This window comes from Tiliqua scincoides, chromosome 4 (genome assembly GCF_035046505.1).
Source record: "Tiliqua scincoides isolate rTilSci1 chromosome 4, rTilSci1.hap2, whole genome shotgun sequence".
Taxonomy (NCBI): domain Eukaryota; kingdom Metazoa; phylum Chordata; class Lepidosauria; order Squamata; family Scincidae; genus Tiliqua; species Tiliqua scincoides.
Window position 1 is genome coordinate 23,442,675 of NC_089824.1, and position 20,278 is coordinate 23,462,952.

Consider the following 20,278-nt stretch of genomic DNA (forward strand, 5'->3'; position numbering starts at 1 on the left):
AAAGTGAACACGATTCAAGGCTGCAGCTTTATCAACAGGCACATGTTGCATTAATGGAGAGGGGGTGTGGTCTGAAGGCAGTTCCATATTATTTTTTATGTGATCCTCAATATTTCCACAGAAAACCAAGGCAAGGGTTACTGCCATGTAAGCTTCCCTAAGGTGGCAGCATTCAGTGGCGTAGCTAGAGAGGGGGGCAAAGCACTAAGTTTTGCAGGGAGCCTCACTGCAGCGTGCAAGTGGCTCCTTCCCCTCCCCTTCAGAGTCATTCCGGGTGGGGGGAGTAAATCGGAGATGTTTTGCAGGGTGAGGCTCCCTGCAAAACCTAGTGCTTTGCCCCTCCCAGCTACCCCATTGATGAGCGCTCCTGCCATGTTGGGGACAAGTCACTTAGCTTTCCCAACATTGTATCCGTCCCCCCATTCCTCCTAGAGCAGCAACGTCCAAAGTACTTTTGTGTCCCGCCCCCCCCCATCACACTGTTGGGGGCAGGACAAGGGGGCTCTAGAAAGTACTGTCCTGCCCCAAGTGCAGGGAGGAAAGGGTTAAGTGCTCAGCCTCCAAGGGGGGAGTTCCCCAGGATGTGAAGCTCAGCCCAGGGAGGGGGGAGCCTTGGAAAGTGCGGGCTTCTCTGGCGCCCTCCTGCAAACTGGAGAGCGTTTGCAGAGACTTGCTGTGCGGGGCAGGCGAGGGGACCATGCAGAGGCTTCTGATCCGAGGCGGGAGGGTCGTGAACGACGACTGTTCCCAAGTGGCCGATGTCTACGTGGAGGACGGGCTGGTGCGGGCGGTGGGGGCTCACCTGGAGCCCGCCTCCCCCGCCGGCCTCCAGGTGATCGACGCCTCCAACATGCTGGTGCTGCCCGGGGGGATCGACACCCACACGCACTTCCAGTTCCCCTTCATGGGCACCCAGTCGAAGGACGACTTCTACCAAGGCACGAAGGTAAAGCCCGCTTGGGCAGCCTTCCCCACCCCGCACCCCCCACCGGCAAGGTCCAGGGCCACCTTGGAGGTGCTGAGAGCCAGCCTGGGCCACCCCACAGTCAGTTCAGGTCATGGGTTCTACAGCCTCCAGAGAAAGTGGGGCTACAATCCTGTCCACACTTACCTGGGAGTAAGTCCCATTGACTATGATGGGATTTAGGCATGCATTGGATTGGGGCTCCCAATAAGTTGGTACTGGGGCCAGCACACTTTCCACTTTAGGGCTCCTGGACCTTTAACAACTGAATAGAGAGAGAATTTCAGCAGGCGCAGCTTTCCATCTGTGAGACAAGAAGCTGCACTTGCTGAAATGCCCTCTTCTATACAACAGTTAAAGGTCCAGGAGTCCTAAAGTGGAAAGTTTGCCCACCCCGAGTTAGTACATTAGCCACCCCTCCCCCCAAAAACCAGCCCTGTGAATTTCCAGCACTTTCTGGAATGTGGAGTGTACAGAGAGACTAGAACTGTCTGCAGAGGGTGCCTTTACAGCCCCTGGGAAAGAGGTGTGGCCTTGCCTGGCCAGAGCTATGCCAAAAATCCTGGATTCAATGACATAGCTGGAGGGGGGGGCAAAGCACTAAGTTGTGCAGATGCCTGAAGGTGCCAGGCAAATGGTCCCTCCCCTTTGGAGCTATTTCAGGCAGCATTTGCCTCTGTTTTGCTCCTCCCCCACCTGGAATGGTTCCAAGGGGGAGGGGCCACTTGCATGGCCCATTCAGGCACCTGCAAAACTTAGTGCTTTGCATCCTCTCTAGCTACACCACTTCCTGGATTATCCATTTATCATTCTGCTGGTAAAACAGAGGAGCCCTAAAGGGTGGGGAAAAATTGCCCCACTGAATTGGTGGGCCAGTGTGAGATACGGGAAGCTGGACTAGATGGGCATTTGGCCTGATCCAGTGGAGCTTTTCCTATGTTCTTAACTGCAAACTCCTTCAAGTTTTTCTTCTGTGCTGTGACTTTCGCATACCGCTTCATTCCACCCATTGATTCCAGGCTTACAACTCCATCCACACTGCAATGCCCAGTGATTTGTAGGTCTGGTTCAGTTCCATTCTTCCCAATTTGTCAGCATCTTCTTAGCACCTGTACTGCTCTTTATCTCTTCCCCTTCTCTGAATTCCGAATAACTGGGATATATCCCAGGACTAACACTACAAAAGACCATTTCTCATGCATTTACAGGACTGGTGTAACATTATGTGTGTCTTCCCAGAATTCAAGGACTACTGGATGTTCCCAGCACATACATTCCCAGGTGGCACTCTTCCTTACACACTTCCAGCCAGCAGTAGTAACTTACCCTTCACAAAACATTCTCCAGGAGCCCACTGTATTCTGTGCAGAATGTTCTGTGGAATCTGTCTTAAATTTATATCTCTGATGGGACATTTAATAATGGCCAGCACCTCCATCTGCTGTGCAGCAAAAAAATCAAAAACTCTTGTATAACTCTTATGCATTTATTAATTTTATATCATTACAAATATTATTTTTATTTCATTAAACTAATAAAATGTTTTGGTATCTGTCAAGATGGTGGAAAGAACCTAAATTTTATGCTTAAGTTACAACACTGCATATGGTATATACACTACCATATATTATAGTATATAATACAATATACTATATACAGGTGGGAAACCCTGTCCTCTGAGCGGCCCGCTTGGAGGCAGGCTGTGCAGCATGGCCTTTCCCAGTTTGAAGAGACACTTGGCCAGCAGTCTGAGGCTAAGAGGCAAAGAAGGAAAGCCCATAGCCATGGAGACAGACCAGGGACAGACTGCACTTGCTCCCAGTGTGGAAGGGATTGTCACTCCCGAATCGGCCTTTTCAGCCACACTAGACGCTGTTCCAGAACCACCATTCAGAGCGCGTTACCATAGTCTTTCGAGACTGAAGGTTGCCAACATGACATGATATTATAGTATATTACAGGTATCATAAAATATGGAGAATACTGCATCGAAACGCAGCTACATTCAAATCTAGTTATATTAAAACAGTTAAATATTCTCTTTGCTTTATAAGTGAAAAATAGGCAAAATAGCTAGCCAAGAGAGTTGTGTAAGATAAATTGGCAGATGAGATTTTTTTTTCTCTAAAGGAAAATTCTTGGTGGGACAGACAAGAACATAATAAATGGGTATAATAAATGGGTAACGGGTTGAATCCAAATGAAATTCATTTCTGCAACTTCTTTATGCAAGTGTATAAAAATGGAGACCAAGATGGGAGGGGCTGAGTGTTTGTCCCTGAAAATGTAAAAGAATGGACTCTGTAGATCCTGAATGATTTCCAAATAAAACAAGCTGCTGCTGATGGATCAGTTAAGCTAATTTGCATAATTTCTTGATTTGAGTGTCAATTTTCCTGGAGTATTTATTATTTTGCATTACTATATTCTAGTTTTGCTGGGCATTAGGGAATGTCTAGGAACTATGACAGACCCTGTGGCAATTCCTCATTTCTGCATGTTGGAGATTTTATTCAGCCAGCTTACTCACATGGAGGCCTCCTCAGAAGGCCTCCCAGATGCAACCAGTAGCCATTTCCAGATGTGTTGGGAGGCCCTCTGCAGTGTGGGCTCAGCATCTGTAGATGCTCAAATCTAAAGATGCTGAGCCTGAACCACAGAAGGCCCACTGTACAGTAATATGTACAGAAACACTGTAATTTCCTTTCAGTGTTGCTGTATAGATAACACCAAGATAATAGATTATACACATTAGATGCTTTGCACACTCAGAAAATAAAAGCTAAGTATTTTTGACAACTATGTCCAAATGGCCTAATTCAACTGTCTGATGGTGAAGCCCGACCACATAACATTATTTTGTGACTTTGTACAGGTAGAGGAGTCTTTTCATATCTCCTCCCAAAGAAAAACCAGCCCAGGTGCAATTTCTGGCTGGCATCCAAGTCAGAGTGAAGTATGAAGTGATGGTATTTAGGTATCATTATGCATATTTTTAAGAAATAATGTCGTTTATATAGACAGCTGAAAAAATTTAATAGATCTACCTGAAGCTTTTTTTTCTCTTTTGCAACTAGCATGGTCTAACTAACCTGAGAGCCCAATCCTATCCTTTCCCCTGCCCTTGCTTGTGTAGCTGTGCCAAAAAGGAGTGTCCTGTACCCAGTAAGGGGATTAGGAGACTTTGGAAAGGAAAGGGGATTTAAATCCCCTTATCCCTCTATAAGCCTCCACAATAAGTTTCCTTGGGCCTGCATCACTCCAAAAAGAAGGGATAAGATCTGGCACATGCTATTGCTATGGGATCCACCCCCTCCCACAGTCTTTCCGCCCCATTCCAACCCCCACCCGGTTTCATTCCCTCCCTGCCCCCTACGCAGCCTTACCTGCTCCACTGGCTGCAGACAGGTCCAGTGACAGACGGACCAGTGGATGTGTCTTTCGCTGTCTCAAAACCCAGGCTAACCAACTGGAGTTCTGTGCACACTCTCATGCAAGCAAGACCCATTAAATCATGTGCACACTTTCTTACACTTTCTAAGAACCAGAGACTTGCTTCTAAATAACTATACGTAGTTATAGCATAGTTGTGCTAGCAACCTCAATTCTATATCTGTTCCATCTTAGAAACTGCAGACTGGGCTTTTCCACCATACCTGGTGACATCTTTTTCCACACACATCCACACCCTCCTCCCCAGTTAGTGTCTAGCTTGAAGAAGAATTCCAGAGAAGTCAAAACACTTGCTCTTTCCTTTGTGGTCCTCTAGTTGGTTCTGATAAAGGCATTGCCCTACTGTTATGTTTGGATTCTTCTAATCGATGGCCATGGCCAGCCTCTGTTAATGAGGAGTTGTGAAGCAACTGCCTTGTGGGTGGATTAGTGGAAGCTGCAAGAGCACAATGCAACCATCACCTCATTGCACCATTAGCAAGTCACCCACTACCCCTCTCCAATCCAACTCCTCCCTCCTTTTCCGGGGGGGGGGGCTGCAGCCCCTGCTGTTCCTTCTCCTGACCTCTTCCAACTCAGAGTTGGTGAAGGTAACGTAGAAAAGTAGAGTGGTGGACTAAAGTGGAGTTGCTCATTGTTTTGAAAAGGCAAGGAATGGGAAGAGGAGAAGCACTGACAGCAGACAAGGAAGGGGGCATGAGTGGGAGTGGAAAAGGGGAGTACAGCCTGCTCCCTTTGAAGTGGTGAGAATTGTAGGGAAGAAGCCAGGTAGCTGAAAGGAAAATACCATGTGCCACAAAAGAGTAGGTTTGGTGCATTATGATCTGGTTGGCCATCACTTTTTGGTTGAATGCAGACTTTGAATTCTGAACTTTATTTATGTTGGACATTTATATCCTACCTTTCTGTCTGGATACATAAGGTGGCTCACAAAATGGATGATCTAGAATTAAGTGCCTTGATCCAGAGTACTGTACTGTACTGTAGTCCTTTTCTTTTTCTTTCCCCTGACAACTTCACACTTCTAAGTGCTGCATGATGGACAGAAATGGAGCAGCTGCAGCTTATGCAGACATGAAGATTTAGCACTGAAGAAAGCTGCACCTGTTTCATTTCTGTTTTTTACAGGCTGCTTGTAAAGGCAACAGTTAACAGAAAGCTGGCAAATCAAATTCAACAGAAGAATGAGGGAAGATCTGCATGCAATTTTTAAAAAAGTGTATTTGTTTTTATAATGACATGTCTGTATCCTAGCAGATGCTGCTTGTGAAACCCTGTGGTAAATAGGACCTTTCACCGCTACTGAGAAGCCCCTATATGCAAGTATCTAACATGGAGCTGGCTTGCCTTAGGCAGCCAGTATAGCTTTACCATCACAACTTTTGTAACCTGCACACCCACAGGAAAAGCTTACCCTGGTATGTGGATTGACAGCAGCAGCTTGTCTGACATCTGGTTCTGTCAAAACAATGGCAAGAAGGAAAACACTAGCACCTCTTGGGTTGTGCTCCCATACACCCAGTCAGGGCCTCTGAGATGAATTTTGTCAGGGGGTACAAAGTTTCTTTTGGACCCCTTCCCAAAGAGGGAGGGGAAGAAACAGAGTGGGGGGGGGATGGGGGGAGAATGGGGGCAAAACAGGCAGGAGGAAAGTGGCAACAGCCAGAATAGTCTGGAGCCCAGGTCTACCAGTCTTCCCAACTCAGAGCTCAGTCTTGGCAGCTAGTTACAGTAATACGGAAAAACCAAACACACTCCTAAGTTTCTCTGATACCTTTCAAATATAGAAAATCAATGCAGGAGATTAGTATCGTTGTACTTAGGCTCACACTAGAATGGAGAGTGTCCTGTGTACACCATAACTGACTTCCGCAGTCGCTGCAGTCCTACAGCTGTGTCACTGTGTTCCTATGGTTAGCAGATCCACAAGCCGAAGAGCTACTACAGCAGGTCAGTTTTCTCCCAGATGTGACTTTTTAATGAATATATGCATTCTTGGGCCTGGCTTATAGCAGTAATCACCGTCACATGCCCACAGTAATAGCCATGTAGACAGTGAGTCTGGGTGAGATTGGAAAATGTAAGATCCCAGGAAATTTGTGAGCCCCCTCCTTTGGCTCCTGGGCCCCCTTTCTGACCCTGGGCTCAGGTATAAATTACCCCCTTTACCCCCTCCCCCAGGCCCTGCACCCAGTGGTCAAGTCTGTCTTCCTGGCTATGGCCGAGGAGAGATCCCCAGGCTACAGTGAAGTTTCCCACCATTGGAGTATCAAATAGGGAAGGTAGAATCCCTGAACCGCATAAAAGAAGAAGACTGGGTTGAGCGATATGTGTCTTGTTCTGATTCTTATTGTGACACCTGTACATTGTGGTCCCTCCCCTCCAGACTCTGGAGAAGAAAATGGGAACTGCAACTAAGGCTGTAAGTCTAGCTAAGAACTTGTCTAGGAAGCCTGCATGAGGATTTTGTTTCATTTGCTCTAAGGTAGAAGACCTGATTATGTTTCAGTTTCAAGACTTGTTTCTATCCACCTCAAATGCCTGTCTTTTAAATACTTAAATGCTGCCTAATCTTCCTGTTCACTCTTTCCCCCCTTACCCTTATACTGAATACAGCTATTTTTGAAACTTTTCTGTCCCATTTCAGTCAGACTAAAACAGAATTGGCCATTGCACTCTTAGAGAGTGCTCATTCCTAATAATATAAAATCTTGTATGTATGAATAGATACAGAGGAGCTGTGCCTGGCCATGTCAGACACTTCTGTAGCAAGTGGCCTGCATCATGAGAGAACCCTGGTAATTGGACGCTCTCCAGATGAAAGGAAGGGTATGCAATGGCACCCCCACCCCTGTTTTCTGGTTTTTTCTGCTGGCAGCAACTATCCTTTCTGGGACTGTTTGCATCAGGGTCTTATGCATGTCACAGTTGCCCCATAAGGAACTTCTGACAAGAAATTTTATCAGGGGGGAACAAAGTTTATTGGGGAGGGAGCAAAACAAAGCAGGGGGAGGTTGTGACAGCCAGAAAGTCTTTGGAGCCCAGGTCTACCAGGCTTCCTGATGCAGAGCCCAGGTCTACCCATCTGCACGGTGTTGGCAGCTAGATACATTAATACAGAAAACAAAATGCACTCCTCTCTAAAATCTTTGAAATATAGAAAACCATTACAGAAAATTAGCATCATGGTATTTAGGCTCATGCTACAATGGAAAGTGTCAAGTTGGTGCCAAAATGTACTTCAGCAGCAGCTATAGTCCTGCAGCTGTATCCCTGAGCTTCAGTACACTCCTTCATGATAAGAGGATCCACTGTACTGTAAAAGGAGCTACAGTAGCAAGCCAGTTTCCTCCCAGATTTGACACGGTGTTAAGGAGTGTCATGTATGCATTCCTGGGCCCAATGCATACGGCTTGTGGCCCTCTCCTTTGGCTTCTGGGCACCCTTTTTGACCCTGGACCTGAATACAAATTATCTCCTGTACCCCTGCCCCATGGGCCCTGCCTGAAAGAGTGCGGGGAAGGTAAGATGCATGAGCTGTGTGCCTTTCTGCATCCCCACTCCTATATGGAAGGCCATGGTGGTCCCACCAGATCAGTGAAGGATCTTGCTGCTTTCAAGCCATGATCTATCTCAGCTATTTTCTTCTTCACATTGCTTTCCTCCTCTGCATCTACTGTAATTGAGTAACTAAAGGCCAAATGTTGTGTAACAGAGACATGTGACACCAACTGTAGTGGCATTGCTAGGGAGGTGCAGGGGGTGAGGGTCTCACTGGGTGATGCTCACAGGGGCGACACCACTACTGGCCAAAATTTTAAAAATCTCGGTATTTTCAAATAACACCATCATGTTGTATATCATTTGATGTGTAATTTCATGCAAAATGCAATGAAACAAATCGCGTTGAAATATCTATATTCTATCAAAAGTTATAACCAAAAAACCAGAGGGCGGGGCAATGGTACATCTACATGCCCACCACCCGGGGTTGTCCTGCCCACTGCATGGGAGGAGGTCCATTATGGGGGTGTCACACTGGCCTCCTGCACCAAGTGATGCCACTGCATAACTATGCCCTAACTTTGTTTAAAAGTGAAAAATGTGAGAAGCTGCAGCCTAAAGTGGAATACCAACAGGTGAGGAGAAGATGCTTGACCCTTTTCCTTTCTGTACATTTTTCCATCGGCTGGATGGGTTGTCTATCCCATATAGCTTGACAATAATCAGTCTCCAATTCTACCCTTCCTCAAAGCACAGCTTTGCCTTTTTTCCCCCTCAAAGGATGAAGCCAAGTAAGTTTTTGATTTTGCTTGTTTCTTTGTCTACTCAGGAATATATATTGAGTTTCAAATTGATTTAAACACAGGAAAAAATGGAGAATGTATACTCCTCTACAAGAATCATTGTCAGAATCCATTGAATAATTCTCGGAGGGAGTTCAAGGAGCACCAAAGCATCCCAAAGTAGTTTTATAATTGATCTTAACACAAGCCTTTACACACAGAACAGTATTGCTGTGTTTGCTGTTCTAGTTAAATTGGCTGGGATGATGAGTGGACCCAAACTTTTCTGAGAAACTTAGATCAATAAATATTACTTTGAATTTCACACACACACACAAACACGCACAAACACGCACGCACACACACACACACACACACACACACACACACACACACACACACAGGATTCAGTGCCACTGAATGTTGCATTGATTCAATGTGATGAAATATGTTCTTGTGTACAAGCTGAACTACAAATTTCCATGTGTACTTTTTGTAAATCTGGAATATTTTGCACAAGTTCGAGTAAAAAGTGGTAAACTAGCTTCACTCTTAAGAGCTGCAGATAATCCCAGCTCCGTACTTTTATCTGCATAATGACATAAGAACATGCAAACAGCTCTGTATGATGAGGGCAAGCAAAAGTTTATGTAGTCCAGCATTCTGCTTCCCACAGGCGTCAATCTTTTGGCTCTGGGAAGCCCACAAGAAGTGCAGGAAGGCAACGCTTCTCCCACATTGTCTGTTCCTTCCAACTAAGAACATAAGAACAGCCCCGCTGGATCAGGCCAAAGTCCCATCTAGTCCAGCTTCCTGTATCTCACAGTGGCCCACCAAATGCTTCAGACCAACCAGTGGTCACAACCCAGGTTCGCAACCCTGGGTCACAACACACAAGATGTGTGACCCAGGAAGGGTCACAACCTGATTGTTGGTGGGTTGTGAAACTGACAAGCAAACTGAGGTGGCAACCCTGGGTTGCAACACACAAGATGTGTGATGGCCACTAGTTTACAAGACATTTAGTCAAATTCACGTAGAACATGGACAACAAATTCTAACTACTTTCAGCTGCATGGGCTAAACAATGTCCATGTTCTATGTGAATTTGACTAAATGTCTTGTAAACTAGTGGCCATCACACATCTTGTGGCCATGAATTCCATCTGTAATATGCAATGGGCTAATTGCCCAAGCAGTCACTTGGGGTGAGAATGTTTTGTAGGCGTGCCAAGGAAGCAGCATGCAATCTGAGATGTATCTCCTTGGATTATAGTTATAGTCCTTGAAACATTGCAGAGGATACTGAAATGCAACTGTGGGGTTGTAAATATCTGCAAGCGTTGTGGAGTACACCTCTTGGAGCACACAGTATTATTGGAGCTGGAGGCTGATAAATCAATTGTCAGCCGACTTTAAAATACAGCAGTACCTTGACTTTCATCCGCTTGACTTTCATCTTTGCTCTTTCAGCTGTTTTCAGTTATAACCACATTTTAAATTTTGTCGATGTGCTTTCCTCTTTTGTCTGATTTCATCCAACCTTCCAAGATGTTTGATGTTATGTTTTCTTTTCTTTTCTTTAGGTTTTGCATGCATTCACATGTGTTATATCAGTATGCTCAAAACTGTGCATTCAGACCAACCAGTGGGTCGCAACCTGATTGTTGGTGGGTTGTGAAACTGACAAGCAAATAGCTGACAAGGAAAATGTATTGAGCTCTGTGGAAAATGAAACTGAGCTACACTGCATGTTTACTCCCAAGTAGGCAAATGTGTCTCAGTCCTCCTCAAAGGGCAAGCTGAGAGAAACACAATGTTACCAGAATAATCCAAATCCAATGATCACAGGCCCCCAGAAACACGCGAGAAGGAAGTCTCCCCCCACTTTCAGGCTGACAAGGAAAAATGTATTGAGCCCCATGGAAAGTGAAACTGAGCCAGCTGTGTGTGTTTACTCATGAGTAGGGGACTGTGCCTTGGTTCCTATCAGGCAGGTGAAGGGAAATGCAAGGCCACCAGAATCGTCCTGATCTGATGACCATGGAGCTCAACAAATGCTCCAGAAGTTTGCTTCCCACCACAGTAAATAGGATAAAAACAGAAGCTTGAGCAGGTGGTAAGGTGAATCTGTTGTGGTGTTTATTTGTCTCCTAAAGCTAGGTGGGTCCCGATAGAGTGTCATCTTAATCCATTTCTGTCCAGCCCACAGATGTACACATTTGATTCCTGTTGCATATATGCAATGTTGGGCAGAAATGACTTAAAAAGTAAGTCCCAGAGCTAACACGTTTGGGAGCCACTGTGTTGTATGGTTAGTTATTTACCTTTTTTGCTGGCCAAAATAAATTTGCAAGCTAAATAAGGCTCTGCTTTGACATTCAACCTTTTTTGACTTTCATCCATGCTCTGGTTCCAAACCAGACAAACATGCAAGATATTTCTGTAGGTCAGTGGTTCTCACACATTTAGCCCCAGGACCCACTTTTAGGAAGAATCTGTCAGGACCCACCAGAAGTGATGTCATGACTGGAGGTGACATCATCAAGCAAGAAAGTTTTTAACAATCCTAGGTTGCAATCCTACCCACACTTACCCAGGAGTAAGTACCATGTGTGCTATCATTGTTAAAAGTATATACACAGTAGCCGATTAAAAGTACGGATCTGTAACATGTCCCCAAATGCAGTCACATACCATGGTAGCATCAAGTCTAATAGATTAAAAATAAAATATTGAAATGAATGGGGACCCACCTGAAATTGGCTTGTGACGCACCTAGTGGGTCCCGATCCACAATTTGAGAAACACTGCTGTAGGTAGTTTACTGTTCAAAATGGTGGACCTGGCCAGATCTGCACTTCTTGACCATTTTCCCTTTGAGCGTTGACTACCTCACATAAAATGATGTAAAGCATTGCCTTGGGCAATCGTTAAGAAAGCAACATGAATCATCAGGGAGGTCAGCTTCGTATCACACCTATTGCAAATAGTGAATTTAATGTTTGCTTTCAGTTTAATAATTAAAAACGTGGCATATCTCTGTTTGCAGATGTTACAAAAAATAAGACGGTGAGGCACTAAGGGCAGCATAAGAGCAGATATCCTCTTGCATATTTCCTTTAAAATGCTTACAAACCATTTTTGTATCTAATTGCATGACATCAAAGGACTGGATTTTGGTAAATAAAATCTAACTGTAAAGCAAAAGCAAATCAGTATGAAAAGGTGCATCAACACTGATAAAACATGACCCATGAACTTATGCTGACTAAACATTCGACAGTCCTTGGACCATGCTCATTTAAGCAGACTGCTTTGAAATCCACAAAGTATTGCAAAAAAAGCTGTAACTGCAAATAAATATATTTGATTTACCCAGGGTAGTAAGGAAATCATTAGAGAAGAATCACCTGATGCCAAAACCTACTGATTATTCTTCTGCTCTAAAAGTGGGTACAAAGAATGATCAGGACCCACATCATGGTTAGGACTGCAGGGCAAGTTGGTTCCTAAATACTAGAAACCTTGGAACTGCTGCAAGCAGGGCACACCATTTGATGCAGAGGTGTTCTCTCTCATGTAAGAGTGAGAATGAACCTCTGTTACTTTCTCTGTGTTCTCATATATGTAACCGGGTATTTTAGAACTTAGAGCAGCCATTTTCAACCACTGTGCCATGGCACATTGGTGTGCTGCAAGTGGTCCTCAGGTGTGCCACAGCAATTTGGGGGAAGATCATTTATTAGTAGGGCCAATGGGGATATGAGCCCTCCACTGGCAGCATGGTGTGCCTTGTCAATTGTCAAAAACCTGATGGTGTGCCTCCACCATTTTAGTGCCTTGTCAGTGTGCCATGAGATGAAAAAGGCTGAAAGTTGCTGACTTAGAGAATAGTCCATATGAATTTTTCTCTCACTAGCACAATATATGAATATGTTAATAACAAGATTATGCAGGGGTTCCTAAGCTGTGCATTGTGACACCCCCCACCTTCCCTGGGGTGTTGCAAGCTGCCAGTTGGCCAGCAGCAAGACCTGCAACAGAGCTTCAAATCACAGTCAGAGGTACAGACCAGTGGGCTGAGCTCCAGCCCATGGTTTTCTCGCATTTTCATCATCCCCAGTCACTTCCAGGAGTTGCACACTGAATTTCCTGCACTGGGGGGGGGGGGAACAGGACATTGTGGACCGAACAAGATTGGAAGGTGCTGGGATTATGTATCACACTAACCATATATGTCTGTATATACCTACCAAATTATAAAATAAAATTCCAGTTCAACTTCCCTTTCTATAAAGCCCTTAATGATGCATGAGTCAAGCATGTTTTAGGAGCACCTTGCATATGACTCTGGCAGTCCCTAAAGAACTAGGGAAGGTTTGCATTCATAGACCATCCTGTCTATATAGATCTATAGATCTATATGAACCATCTATAATGGATTGGCAATGCCAATGTTTTGGTCTAGATGTGCTTATTGATACTTCATAATATGTCTATTGTCATTTGGGAATTTACAAAAAATCAAGTAGAATAAAATCATTTCAGGAAATATTTCTCAGTACGTACTTGGAATTTAAAAAAAATGCTTAGGATATTTTAGATAAGGCTGTACAGAGTATATATGGATCCTCAGCTTTTAGCATGCCATGGTCATGGATGGCATCAGCCAGATCAGGAGCCCTCATGTTCCTGAAGGCCCACCTGATTAACCCCTGAAGTCCCCCAGAAGCCACATTCAGGCAAGGATAGAATGATGTGCTTGAGCATGTTGATCCATTATTGCCTTCTCCTGCCCTCCTCATCTGCAAATGGGCTTTCTCAGATGACTCTGGAGCCTCTCAGGAGGAGGTTACAATAGAGTGACTTGCTTGGCTCCCTGAATAGCTCTGTTGTTGACTGGGGGGGGGTGCTCCCTTCCATCAGCAGAACAAAAAGAATGCATCTACTGCACTCCTTCTTACCTTTCCTGACCATGGGGGAAGGGAGTGTGTCCATGTGCCATTGGAAGACTGTAGTTTAGAGTGCCATGAGGGGCCCAGCACAGGACTTTGCTCCACACACCCCTTGGAAATTGGCATCAAATTTGCCTGCTAAATAGGTAACATTACAGTTGGTGGAGATAGCCAAGAAAAACATACGTCCACTTGATGATAGAGCTTGAGGCCCCAAGGGGGGAGAAGTGAGAAGGAGTCTTGGGAAGTTGAATTTGGTTTGCTGACCTTTCTCACCGATGGTGCAGGCTATGTCATAACTGGACTGTGACACTCTTTTTATCAGGAACTTTAACATTTGTATGAGAGCGAACGTTTTCACTTTTCTTTATTTCCACCATGCACAGTCTGTTTTAGTTACAGCCGAAGAATTCACTGACTCCTCAACACATCCCTTGTTTTCACTCAGGAATACAGGCCATTAAGAAACCAACAGTGCATTTCATTTGTGTGCATTACTTGGCATTCATTAACCCTGAGCTTCCTCTGCCATTGCATCTCATCTACTTTGTCACTTTTTTTTTTCTTCTCAGTTGTTTTCCATGCTTTCTGGTACTCCTTATCATGTTATCTAATCTTGATTGCCCTCCATAATAATGCCCTCCATAACATTATCCATAATCAAACCACCTGCAGGTTTGTTTATCTCTATTCTTTAACACTATTGCCCTGGCCTTGATGAATGCAGGTTATTGAAGGACCAATCCTACCCAATTTTCCAGTGCCAATGGGGTATGAGCTGTATCCTGTAGTGGTGGGGCAGTCACAGAGGCGTCCTCACAGTATGGAAACATTTGTTCCCTTAGCTCAAGGCTGCATTGTGGCTGCACTGGTGCTAGAAAGTTGGATAGGATTGGGCCATGATTCCTTGGTTTTCCAAGGAGTTTCAAATGGACTCCTCAGCATCTCAAAGGGCTTTGGGTTTCCAAGGTAAAGTTCTTCTGTATTGCAGGTGCCATATTTCAAAGTCATCACTTCTGCCTCCATTACTGTTCTGCTGATTCACAGATTTATTTTTCCAGCTCAGCAGGCACTGGGAAAACTGCTCAGCTCTAATTGTGTGCCTAAGGTGCTTCTGGCTTCCTTCATCCCATTCTGTAGGCCATCTGGCTGGTGAGGTTCAGTAATGCATAAATGCTGCAGATTCTTCCACTCAAAATATTTGGTACATATCTCTCTCTCTCTCTCTCTCTCTCTCTCTCTCTCTCTCTCTCTCTGTAGGCATGCACGCAAGAACCTCTCCCTGTTTACTGCTAAAACCATGCCTATGCTGTAAAACTTGTTTTTACAAGTACATGCACTGGAAAGCAATAATATGGAAACAACAGACAGTTTTGAGTTGCTAAGTGGAATCCATACAGACCCCAAAAGAATTCCAAAAGGCTAGGGCACACTCTGGTTTGCTTCTCTCCAACCTTCTTCTTTCTTACTGGGCTGGGGCACGTTCCCTATGAGGAAAGGCTACAGCGTTTGGGCCTCTTCAGTCTAGAAAAGAGGCGCCTGAGGGGGGACATGATTGAGACATATAAAATCATGCAAGGCATGGACAGAGTGGATAGAGAGCTGCTCTTTTCCCTCTCGAATAACACCAGAACCAGGGGACATCCATGAAAGCTGAGTGTTGGGAGAGTTAGGACAGACAGAAGAAAATATTTCTTTGCCCAGCGTGAAATTAGTTTGTGGAACTCTTTGCCACAAGAAGTTGTTATGGTATGTTGCCTGGATGCCTTTAAGAGGAGATTGGACACATTTCTGGAGGAGAAGTTCATTACGGGTTACAAGTCATAGTAGGTAGGTGCAAGCTCTTGGTTTTAGAGGCAAGCTGCCTCTGATTGCCAGATGCAGGGGAGGGCACCAGGACACAGGTTGTGCCTATTGTCTTGTGTGCTCCCTAGGGCCTTTGGTGAGCCACTGTGAGATACAGGAAGCTGAACTAGACGGGCCTTTGGCCTGATCCAGCAGGGCTCTTCTTATGTTCTAGCACTTAACAAAATTAGAGATCCTTACAGTTCTTTCTGTACCCATCACAAATTGTTTGCAATGTTCTGTTTTAGGCTGCCCTTGCAGGAGGTACCACAATGATCATTGACTTCGCAGTACCTCAGAAAGGCTGCTCCCTCATTGAAGCCTATGAGAGATGGAGAGGATGGGCGGATCCCAAAGTCTGTTGCGATTATGCGTTGCATGTGGCGGTCACCTGGTGGAGTGACAAGGTATTGAAAGTAGTATACCAGATAGCATGCTTTATTCCTTCAGAGATGTGAATGGATGCCACAAGATGGTGATGTTCCTAGACAGATGTGAAGCAGTAACTCTGGCAAGTTTTGGCTGCACAGTTTGTGACTGGCCTCAGCTGAAAATCATGGGAATACCAGTTGACTTCTGAATAAATCAAGTTTCAATATAAGTAAATGACAGTTCTACATAAGCAAGGTGTAGGTTGCAGAGAAAAGCAATGGTTTATGCTAACCACCTCCTTCATAAAATATGGGCAGTCTTTTAGGAATTATTGAGCCCTAGTTGGACCGTTTAGAATTCCCCATCCCTTCATGCTTGATCTGTGATGGAAAGACTTCTGCTGGTGCACAAGTGAAGAATGGGGGGATGGAGCAGGGTGGGGTACAGCAGAATGCTCTTTGCCTTGGGCAGCTTTTCAACTTGTTCATAAATAACCTTGAGACAGGGTTAAGCAGTGAGGTGGCCAAGTTTGTGAACAATACCAAACTTTTCTGAGTGGTGAAGACCAGAAGAGATTGTGAAGAGTTGCAGAAGGATCTCCAAACTGGCAGAATGGGCAGCAAAAGGCAGATGCGTTTCAGTGTAAGTAAGTGTAAAGAAATGCACACTGCGGCAAAAAATCAACACTTCACATATAGGCTGATGGGTTCTGAGCTGTCTGTGACAGATCAGGAGAGAGATCTTGGGGTGGTGGTGGACAGGTCGATGAAAGTGTCGACCCAATGTGCGGCGGCAGTGAAGAAGGCCAATTCTATGCTTGGGATCATTAGGAAGGGTATTGAGAACAAAACGGCTAGTATTATAATGCCGTTGCACAAATCTATGGTAAGGCCACACCTGGAGTATTGTGTCCAGTTCTGGTTGCCACATCTCAAAAAGGACACAGTGGAAATGGAAAAGGTGCAAAAAAGAGCGACATGCAGCACAATCCAAACAGGGAGGCTGACATGCACCTCCTTGCCAACAAAGGCATTGAGCCTTGCATCAGCTGAGTTGGGCCGACACAAGATTCTGGTGTGGGCAGGGAAGAGGCAGGAGGGAGGCATTTCGGGGCTGCGGGACTGCGGGCAGCCCTGGGGGCAGGCAGGTGGGGAGCAGGAGGCAGGGCTGGAACCTGGCAGTTATGCTGGATCCCAACCCCCATTCCCGAGGATTGTGGAGTGGCTTCAAGCTACTCCACTCTCCTCTGACTTGTGCCACCTCAGGGGGTGGCACAACTCTGAGGAGACCCATTGGGGCCTGGGTGGTTTACTCAGAAATAAGGGAGAAAGTTTTCCCTTACCTCTGGCTGAGCCACTTTGGGCACCTATCCTGCACTGGATAGAGCGCAAGCCTCTTGGCTTGCCTGTTCCAGCACAAGATAGGATTGCGCCCTAAAAGGATTACTGGGCTGTGGCACCTCCCTTATGAGGAAGGGCTACAGCATTTGGAGCTCTCCATTCTAGAAAAAAGGTGCCTGAGTGAGGAAGTGAGACATACAAAATTATGCACGGGAAGGATAGAGTGGATAGAGAGATGCTCTTTTCCCTCTCACATAACACCACAACCAGAGGACGTCCTCTAAAATTGAGTGTTGGGAGTGGACAGACAAAAGAAAATATTTCTTTACTCAATGTGTAGTTGGTCTATGGAACTCCTTGGCACAGGATGTGGTGATGGCATCTGGCCTACATGCCTTAAAAGGGGATTGGACAAGTTTCTGGAGGAAAAATCCATCACAGTTTACAAGCCATGATGTGTATGTGCAACCTCCTGATTTTAGAAGTGAGTTACCTCAGAATGCCAGATGCAAGGGATGGCACCAGGATGCAGGTCTCTTGTTGCATTGTGTGCTCCCTGAGGCATTTGGTGGGCCACTGTGGGATAAAGGAAGCTGGACTAGGCGGGTCTATGGTGTGATCCAGCAGAGCTGGGAGGCTCTTCTGGTTGGAAGAGAGGTTGTTAGAAATAGGAGGAAATCTGAAGGACAGGCAGAGACTTACAGCTTAAGAGCAGGTCAACTGATGAAAACCCCATGAGGAATTGGAATGGACGATCCCCAGCATAGACATGGGAAGAGAAGGAAGCAAAGCTAGCCCTGAATCTATTGCTTGAGAAACTGTGCTGGGGAAGACTTGGAGAATAGGAGCCTGATATGCTGCTGCACCTGTGAGGTGCACTGAGGCCCACATGAAGACTTTGTTTACTATGCCTTTTGGATCTTATTCTTATGTCCCAGCTCCAGGAGATTGAAAACTTCCCCATTAAACTCTCTCTTGTTAGCCACCTGTCAGAGCGGTTGCTGACACTCACCATTGTCAGCACAGAACCTGCTACTCCTGAAGTGCCACCAGTACTCACTTCCCATCCTACAGCTCAGGATGCTACTAATTCACCCTCACATTACAGTTTTCATTCTTGCCATCAGCAGAAGATAAATACCTGCCTGAAACAGTCCAGTCCAGGTAGCTGTGCACCTTACGAGAATTCTGGGTATGAGAATTCAGCCTTTCCATAATTCCCACAATGAAGATTAATGTGTTTCAGTATTTTAATATTGGAATTGGTGCTACCGAGGCTACTTTTAAAATACTCACCCATGAACAATGTAATTATGAGCCAGTTGCCCACAGTTCTCAACCAGCAGCTTTGATGATCTCTATGTAAGTTTAGGAATTTTGGAAAATGCTGGCATTGCCCCTGCTAACTGGGCAAAGAAGCACGTTTTAAAGTGGTGCTCCCTTTGTATAGCGGGAGAGCCACTGTGGATTGTGAGCCCTTTGGGGACAGGGAACCATTTATCTATGAAAACCAGTTTATGAATGTTTTGGTTGTAAAGTGGAACATAAATATTCTTAATAAAAAGATGCGTGCATAAACTGCACAAGTTATGCAAACAGACTATACAGTATTTGCATACTTCATGCTTCAGAGCTATTGTTTTCACTCTTATGCAGATTTGTGAAAATGTGATCAATACATTAACTGAATGAGGGCCCAATTTTTTCCAACTTTCCACTGCTGATGCAGCCATGCCAATGGGGTGTGTGCTGCATCTTGTGGTGATGGGGGCAGTCATGGAGGCCTCCTCAAGGTAAGGGAACATTTGTTGTCTTACCATGAGACGTATTGGAGCTGCATTGTTACTGGAAGGTTGGATAGGATTGGACCAACTGGGATTTTTCTATTGGATGACAGTCTTATTATTCATCCCAGCATACCATCTCACCTAGTGACTATTGCTGGAGTCTCCTGTGTGCTTCCTTTTCGATGGTGAGCACCTTTGGGTCAAGGAAGAAAGAATAATCTTTACATCTGTTTTGTTATGTTCCATTGAGAAGTTCCTTTAAGAATATTTTTTTGGGGTTGGGAAGTGGTTTGTAAATATTCTAGATAATAATTCTGGGTATTAAGGAAAACATTTGAAAATTTTTTCAGAGGGTTGAGTAGCTGTTATCATGATACTTAATTTCCTTTTTTCTAACTGCTCTTTAAGAAAAGATATTAAAATGCACTGGTAGCTAGAACAGAACTAATGAAGAACCTGTGGACAAGTTCAGATGATACCACCTGTCAGTTTCCCCCCACTATGCAATTATAAACAAGGACAAACATGTCTCAGCAGGAGCACTGTTCCACTGCACCCGCTTATTGAGGGGCAGTTTCCAAACCAAGTGACTAGGGGCACATTGGACTTTTCCACCTCTCACAAGTGTGCGGAGTGGAACAGCATGCTTTGGGGGATTGCCAGATGTTACACTCTTAGTCTTAGTTGTGCATGTGTGAAGTGGACTGTGGACTATATTCTTGCTTTGGAAACCTTAAATGGAAGATTTTCATTTAACACAGTTACAGATAGGAGCTATTTTTAGTAATCAATGTGGAATAGGATTCTTGCAGTTGCTAATTGTTGTGTTCTATTCACATATCACCATTTTAATATTTAATTTTAATTTTTAGCACCGTGCACAAAATAAAGTAAGAGCTTGAGTGTGTTTAATCTTAAAATTGTTGTTTTTCTTTAGGTCAAAGAAGAAATGAAAATTCTTGCCCAGGACAAAGGTGTCAATTCATTTAAGATGTTTATGGCATATAAAGGTCTCTATATGGTTGGTGATCAAGAACTTCATTCAGCATTTTCTCAATGCAAGCAAATTGGTGCAATTGCTCAAGTCCATGCAGAGAATGGGGATTTGATTGCAGAGGTAAATTTTTTATTTCAACATTGGTTACATATTTCACAGCAAGTAAATTAGGGCGCAGTCCTAACCCCTTATGTCAGTGCTTTCCAGCACTGACACAAGGGCATTGCAGCTCTGAGGTAAGGGAACAAACATTCCCTTACTTTGAGGAGGCCTCCG

The 20,278-nt window shown here is 44.8% G+C and overlaps 1 protein-coding gene across 1 annotated transcript in view; it reads left to right on the top strand.

The window, feature by feature from the left end:
• Window positions 1-697: 697 nt before the first annotated feature.
• Window positions 698-20,278, top strand: part of DPYS (dihydropyrimidinase) — a 47,723-nt gene continuing 28,142 nt past the window's right edge. Inside the window, exons 1-3 of the mRNA XM_066624390.1 lie at window positions 698-946; window positions 15,755-15,913; window positions 19,943-20,122. Coding sequence (XP_066480487.1) covers window positions 698-946; window positions 15,755-15,913; window positions 19,943-20,122 — 588 coding nt within the window. The remainder of the gene's footprint in view (window positions 947-15,754; window positions 15,914-19,942; window positions 20,123-20,278) is intronic.